A 7639-nucleotide genomic window follows, 5' to 3' on the forward strand; every position below is an offset into this window, starting at 1 on the left:
CTGAAGCCCGGCGGGGGTTCGTAGCCGTGGGGGGCAATGAGAGCGCGGTCTCACCTGTCCCTGGTGCTGACACCCTCCCGCTGCCTCCTCCCGTGAGGAGCGAGTTCGCCTCCGTTAGTTGCCAGGAGACTTCTCCTCTCCGTGCTGCAGCTTACAGCCAAGTGTGGCTGGCCCGTTATCCAGCCCCAGCCGGGGGCTGTGCGGAGCGGGGCGAGCAAGGAGAACGCGGGCTGGACAAAGGAAGCGGGTCGCTTGTGCCCGGATCCTTGCCCGAGGAGCATCATCATCGGGACCAGAAAGGGGCGCAGCCGGGAGGAGGAGGAGGAGGAGGCCGGCAGCAGTTGGGTTGGGTGGGCTGACAGGAGCCATGAGCCAGGGTTTTAGCGCCTTGGGCCTGTTTGGGCTAAAGGAGTTGGGCTCTGCCTCAGCAGCTCCTGTGCAGCGCAGCTACGGAAGGGGTGAGGCAGGAGACGGGCCTGCACGTCGCTGCTTGGTGTGATTTTGCACTTAATGTAGTTAATTCTCAAGGTTTCTCCTGCTGTCAAAGCTCCCTTCGGATGAAAGTTTGAAAAATACCACTTAGTACCCCAGGAAACACATTTTGAAAAGGCAGGAGAGAAGAGGAGAATATGCGATAGAAATAAGGATTGCCACTAAGAAGAGGTTATAAATTTCTTTCCATATAGCTTTTTTTACCTCTCTTCTTAACTGTCTTATGCACCAAGTGAGAGAAATCACATTTATTTGCAAATTGAGTCAAAATCTAAGCTTTTTTCTCTATTCTAATTGTTTAATGTACCCACTGTTTAGCTATAAGTTGAAGCAATAACATAAACTGTGCTTTTGTTTTAGGCAGAGAGGAAAAATGTTATATGCCTCTTTGTGGAGGTGTGAGTTTTCCTTCACTCTTCAGGTATATATTTATGAAATACTTAATAGAGGCAGGTTAAGTTAAATGAGGGTCTGAATTCAGAATGTGCTATTTAAGCTGATACCAAGGGCCTGTTGAAATGAATGAAGCTAGAGTAAATTTCACTGCTCTCCTGGAAAAGAATGCTCACAGAAGAGACTTGGTGTGCTTTGGCAGTTCATATTTGTTTAATTTGATTTATTTAGTGAGCTGATCACATAAGATCAAAGGTCAGATTTTGAGATTACTTATTAACTCTTTAATTTGACTTTTACTTGCAGTGGTTTTGTTGCATGCTTAGAGTTTTTCAATTCTAACTGTTTTCTTTGTCCTACAAGAAACTTCAGTGCTCTTCCAACTGTTGAGAACATTTTACTGCTCTGTTCTGAACTGATCGTGGAAGTCTTCTGGTGTTCTTTTTAGTATTTTTTTTAACCTTGACTTATAAACTAATCTTATGCAATATATTTATATACCCCACATAAATATTACCCTACATAGAAAAAGACAGTGGTAGGCTTCTTTGTGACATGTAGTGTCACAGATGTTCAGCTTGGGTTTGAGATTGCGTCATTCTCCATTCTTACGGTTCATTACTTGTTTCCAAAGAAATTCCTGGGGGTTTTATGTCTTGAACTAAAATGATTTAAGACTTCTGATTTCTTCTGTTCATCAGAACATGTCCTGAGGGATTTTTGTAGGTAGAAATAATGCTACCTGAAACTATCTGGGGTTTTGGAGTGAGGACTCACTGAAAAATACTTGATAGTTGCATTTTACTCTAATTTTTTTTTGTGTACTATACTTACAAAAACATGTATTGCTCTACTGAGGTCCGTAAAACTTGGACCATCTTCAAAGACAAACCATTTTATCTGAGATTTGCTTCTCTTAAACATGTTCAGACATAAATGAGAAGATCATTACAACTGAAACAGCTTAAAATATGACTGACTTGGAGTGGAAAGATTGTAGCAGGTCTACAGGGAGAACTTCTGTTTTCCTTCATGTTTAGAAAATACAGAAGGATTCGCACAGGCGTAGTTTCTGCAGCCAGTATAAGGAGTCCAGCCTAGAGGAAAAGCCTGAGGGGAGAATTTGGAACTCAAGAAAAGGTCCAGCTGTGCTACTCTGGCGCTCATCACACAGAGAGCTCTGTTAAAGAAGTTATCTTCTCCAGCTTCTAGCACATCCCTTGCCTGATTGGATAGGTGCTACAAGTGAAAATTAAAAATAAGTTAGTAAAAATGGGAGAGGTATCCATATGGAAACCATGGAACTGAGAAAGCAGACAAAGCAGGCTGAAAATGCTCCGAGTAAGAAAAGTTCCAGGTAAAATGTCAGTGAGAAAAAATATGCCTATTTCAGTCATTTCTTTTGAAGTTTCTCCGTATGACTTTATAGGAAGAATTTCTAATAATAAAAGCCAGTACAAGCTGTCCTGAATGTTACAGACCTAAAATATACGTAGAATTGCAAGATTGCTGTGAAAAGTCTTAACAGGGTCTTAATTATGCTTATTTTAAAGCTATACAGAATAACGGTGTTCTTCTCACAGTAACTGTAGTAACAATGAGCAAATTCTCTTAAGTAACAGTTGCCTGTATGAACAGCTTTATTAATTTGCCCTGTATCATTTGCCTTAATTTTATCCAGACCTGTGACAACATTAAACAGGGAGAAATAGACTCTATAAGAAATGTCGGAGCAGGGAAGGGGATCAGCCCCTTTTTGGTAGCTAGGCTGCAACTTTTTTCTTCATGGCGCTATAAGTACTTCGAATTAGATGCTGTAATGCTGATGGTTTCTAACGAGTCATTAACCCTGGCCTTCCCTGGGATAATAAAGTGGCTGTCAGAAACAGAAACTAAATACGCTTGAAAAGCCACAGTGCTATCATATAAATGAGTACACATATGCTTCAGACTTAGACTTTTATTTGAAGTAGAACTACTCCTTTTGCTCCTGCGTGTTACCAGTCTCTAGGTGGTTGCACATGATAGAATACTCGCAGCAGAACAACTAGTGAGCTTCTGCTGCATCACTAAGCGTGTCATGAGCAGAACAAAATGCTTCTGTAAATTTTATGTCCTGTTTTCCAAGAAAAACTAACAAAACTGACCTCACTAAAGAAACGACCACAGTTTGACCCTGCAAATATGCTACTGTATTTAAGTGAGCAACATGTCACTTACTTCTGAAATTCCAAGTTTGTTTCATTTTAGCCCGCAAATTCACAGACAAGCATGAATGGATATCTGTTGAAAATGGCATTGGAACAGTAGGAATCAGCAATTTTGCACAGGTATCGATCCCTCTCCCTTTACCCAAGTCTGCAATATTTATTTATGCATACCTACTCTTGTCCTTCATCTTTGGACAGGTTTTTTTACCGTTTTTTGCTGTTCTAACTGCATATGCTCTCAGCTGAGCATGATCTTTGGACTTGGATATATATATTTTTTTGAGGTGAATGCTGCTTCAGCATCCTGACAAATTCTGAATCATTTCAGATTGATCCCGTGGAGAGCAGAATTTGATGAGAAATTCAGTGCTTCAGGAGAATTCAAAACCTCCTCTATTACTTGAGTTCTTACAAGGCCTGAGGTCTCTGCGGCTACATAGAGGATATTGTGCACTTTTTAGGTCAAATTTCCCTTGAACATGAATACAGTTAAATCCCTCTGGCTAAAGAACAATTGTGAATAGTAGTACAACATGGCATGTATTTGTCGCTCTAGGATAGGAATTCCTTTGGATCGTTTCGTACTCGTGCAAGTACTTGCTCTGGAATGGTCACAGGCAAATTCAGAATAAGATTCACTGTATGTGAAACTGCAGAAAATCTTACGTGAGAAGCTGTCACTAAGTGGAATTAATGCTTGTCCTAATTAATATTAGGACAATCAGCCATTTCCCATGATGTCTAAGATCCCTAGACTTTTGTGAGATAAGGGTACATTAGTCAGTGAAGAGGGAGACGCCTGTTCTGGTTGAGCTGATTCTTATGGTGATAAGGCTGCTCATTCAGTCAGTCAGGACAAACTGTCCAACTGTCCGTGTGTCTGGAGAGGAAACACTGCATTTTCTTTCAGTCTGCACTGGAAGTAACAAAAAGGGAATTCCCTCCAGTCATTGGGAACTGTTGTCCTTTAAAACAGCTGTTACTGTAGCTGATGCGAAGATCAGCTGATGTATATATATGCCTTGTAACTCAGCCTGCGGGTTATTAACACTGTAATAGATGAACAATAATTGGGCATTTGGGGCATGATAACAAACCATTCTTTTCCAAGGTAAATGTTTAAAAAGAAAAAGTGGAAAAATATGTGGTCCTAAAAGAATGAGAACTAAATTTAGAGACAGAGATTACTTGTATACAGATTGTAGAGTTACTGTATCAGCTCTCTCCTATGTATAGTTTCTTTAATGTATGCTTTGATGCTTTTGTTTTTCTTTTAAGGAAGCATTAGGAGATGTTGTTTACTGTAGTCTTCCAGAAATTGGGACAAAATTGAGTAAACACGGTAAGTTTTGGCTCTAATTTCTAATGAAGTAATTATTCTATCCATCTCACTCTCCCTTTGCAGAGATTAATTTTATGAAGTAATCTTTATATTCATTTATACCATTACAAATCATCCGGATGCAAAACAAATTCAGATTATTTCTACAGGAGAGCTTTATTTCAAACTCTCACTGTCAGACCGTGTGTGGTAGCAGAAAATACCTGCTTATTAAACTGTGAAGAAATTATTTTAAAAATATTTGAGGTTTTTTGGTAATAGTTTTACCTATGCTCTGTTTTTAAAGTATTTATGCTTTAATTTGGACTTGCTAATGTTCAGGCTGGCTTATTTGTAATTCTTTTTACATTCAGTTAGGCATTTCATGAGTTGCATAATGTGAAGCATCTAATTGATACCAAGCTCCAATTTTTCCGTGAACACACAGACTCGGTAATTTTGGGGTATCAGCTGTAACCATAGGTTTTTGCTCATTAGCAGTGTACAGATTATTACATTTTTAATCATTCAGTTGTATAATTTTCCATATTAAAGAAGGATGGGCTTTAACAGGTAGAAAATAAAAGCCTGTTCCTGTATTTACAGAGAGCTCTTTCGCTAGGATATGAAGAAAAGGTTGTCATTAGCTTTAGAGGTTGCAGAAAAAGAAAGTAGAGTTTCTGTGGTGAAGTAGCAGGCCTCTCTTTTGCCATCCTACTTGTGGAATAGGTTCATATGCAACTGTTTTGGCCAAATCTAGTACATCGCATTGAATGGTGAATGTTAGACAAAAGGTCTTTCAGTTTAGGGTTTTAATTAACCAACTTGTAGTTTTATCTGAAGGAATTTCATTTCCATTTAGTTCTTTTCTACCCATTCTGGCTTTAGCCTAATTCCAAGCTTTCCCAGAACATGTTGTTCTCTGATTCCTCTTGCTGATGCCTATCTACTCTCGTGACAGCTCCGTGTTCCTCCAGCTTCTGCCTTGTTTGCTTGTGACTTGGAGTAACTCAGGACTAGTATTGCTCCAGACACCATTTCCATAACTGCCTACAATCAGAAAAAAAGGAAAGAGCAGCTGGGTGATTCCAGTGTGGTGCTTCTGAATACTAATGTGTGTTTTCTGAGTGCAAATGTAGCACTTGATAGAGTTTCTGAAGAAAAATTGGCATTTCTCAAATAGTGGCTGTGTCTAATTTGTAACCAAATTATATATAAAAAGGTTGGAATTGTAGTTAAAAGGCTTATTGATGTCTCTTGTCCCAAGACCTGGATGTGGTTCCTTATAACCTGATAACATACCAAACGCTGCAGGGCTTTAGCCAAAGGGTCAGACTAGAAGTAAGAAGTTTCCATCCCTTCTGTAGTAGCCAGCTACCTACTAGCGTAAATCTCAAATTTAAGACTACTGATTGTTGTCATAAAGCTGGTGGCTTCAATCTCTGACAGTTTTCCTTGCTCAAGATCAAGACACTTCTTCAGCGGCGAGGTCATCACCAGAACGTCTGACAAACTAAAGTGCTTTGTGTTTTCCTCTGTGTTCCAGATGAGTTTGGAGCTTTGGAAAGTGTGAAAGCTGCTAGCGAACTCTACTCTCCCCTCACAGGAGAGGTGACTGCAATTAATGATGCCCTTGCAGATAATCCAGGGCTCGTCAATAAATCCTGTTATCAAGATGGTAAGATGTCATTTTTATCTTTTGGATAATGAATACCACCCGGGTTCTTGCTAGCACAAATGGCTCTACAATTCCTAGTTCTTTCAGTTTAATGGTGTGAAGGTTTAAATGGGGTATATTGAATACAGTTCAAGCCCAATAGAATTTAATGTTAAAGTATTATTGTAGCCTGGTCTTTGCTGACACCTGTTTTACACCGTGTTCTTTTCAGACATAGGCTGTGGCTGCATTTAAATCTATTTCCCTTCATCACATTTCTGTTTTGCTCTTGTAGCAGCTCATCATACTGAGAGGTCAGGCTCTCTTTTTAGACAGTGTCTCCTTGATGCTGCTGTCAGACAGCACTAAATTAGGCAGCTGGTCTGGCTCAGAAGGCCAGTTCTTATGACAGGTTGTTTGTTAATTTTACCAAAAAAAGTATTAAAACATTGTTTGGCCTGCACAAGGAATGCTGTTGATTGTACCAGTGTTAGAGGGCTTGTAGCCTACTGGGGGCACTTTTCTAACGCAGAGACATGGATGGATCTTTCTTGTAGGGTATTAGCAACTGTTTTTCATTTCCTAACTTCAGGTTGGCTTATCAAGATGACTGTGGAAAACCCTGCTGATGAACTGATGAATGAAGATGCCTATGAGAAATACGTAAAATCCATTGAGGACTGAGCTGGAATAATGAAATAAATCCATAAAAAATATTTCAGTGTAGTTTGTCGTCAATCAGTGAAGTACAGAATATCCAGTTTTGGCAACCTGAAAAATCCCACTTATGATCACGTATACAGTGCCATAAATAAGTACAGTGATAAAAATGTTTAACATCTGTATACCTGCAGATGTTAAATTCGGTCTGATTTATGTAACTTCAGGGTGTTTTCTGTAATATACTGGGATACAAAATTTATTTGCTAAAATATATACTTTCCAAGAATGATTTGACAATCAAGTTTATTAGCAACAGCTGTAATATGGTAATAAGTAGGCACGTGACTGCTCTCATAACCTGGACTAGAGCTTTCGTTGAAATACTTTTGTGATGCTCCCAAGATACTGAAAAGTGGTGTCTCCCCAACCTCCTAATATTTTTCCTAATTATAGTTGCGGGGATGATACCAAAAGAAGGAGAAGCCATATGAACTACCTCTTTGCATGATTTTTACTTCTTTACAGAATTTATTAATCCTTAGTTTTCCTTTTTGACTGTACTATGTAATCAAATAGTTCTGCCTTAGAGGCAGAAGATGCAGTCCTTTTCTTCTGATTTATACGCTTCCTTAGTACACATAACTCGTGTGATGACAGTTTGTTAAGGTTCTAAAGTGGATTGTTCAGGCTGTATCTTTTTTGTCTAGTGAATAGTAAACACTACCTATGTCACAAGCTATTAAGGAATTCTACATCTTTTCCTAGCAACTGGTGATTTCAGAAGGGGAGATACTTGTGAAAATTGTGTGATCAGTCACAGTTTGACATAAAATGTACCCATGGGTCTGTCAGATCCAGTAGGCACACTGCTGTAAGGACATAGAATCATAGAATGGTTTGGGT

The 7639-nt window shown here is 39.3% G+C and overlaps 1 protein-coding gene across 1 annotated transcript; it reads left to right on the forward strand.

Moving 5' to 3' along the window:
* Positions 1-367: 367 nt before the first annotated feature.
* GCSH (glycine cleavage system protein H (aminomethyl carrier)) lies at positions 368-6789 on the forward strand. The gene is made up of 5 exons (XM_010012726.1): positions 368-458; positions 3136-3215; positions 4374-4437; positions 5963-6094; positions 6666-6789. Exons 1-5 carry the CDS (start codon positions 368-370, stop codon positions 6755-6757), a joined length of 459 nt encoding a protein of 152 aa, XP_010011028.1. The 3' UTR covers positions 6758-6789.
* Positions 6790-7639: the final 850 nt, after the last annotated feature.

This window comes from Nestor notabilis, unplaced genomic scaffold (assembly GCF_000696875.1).
Source record: "Nestor notabilis isolate BGI_N333 unplaced genomic scaffold, ASM69687v1 scaffold27134, whole genome shotgun sequence".
In the NCBI taxonomy this organism is placed as follows: Eukaryota; Metazoa; Chordata; class Aves; order Psittaciformes; family Psittacidae; genus Nestor; species Nestor notabilis.

Excerpts from the sequence above, each read along its gene's own strand:
- GCSH (XM_010012726.1), top strand. The coding sequence starts at position 368 with ATGAGCCAGGGTTTTAGCGCCTTGGGCCTGTTTGGGCTAAAGGAGTTG. Across the intron at positions 459-3,135 it reads GCAGCGCAGCTACGGAAGGG|CCCGCAAATTCACAGACAAG; the intron begins GTGAGGCAGGAG and ends GTTTCATTTTAG. Across the intron at positions 4,438-5,962 it reads GACAAAATTGAGTAAACACG|ATGAGTTTGGAGCTTTGGAA; the intron begins GTAAGTTTTGGC and ends TCTGTGTTCCAG.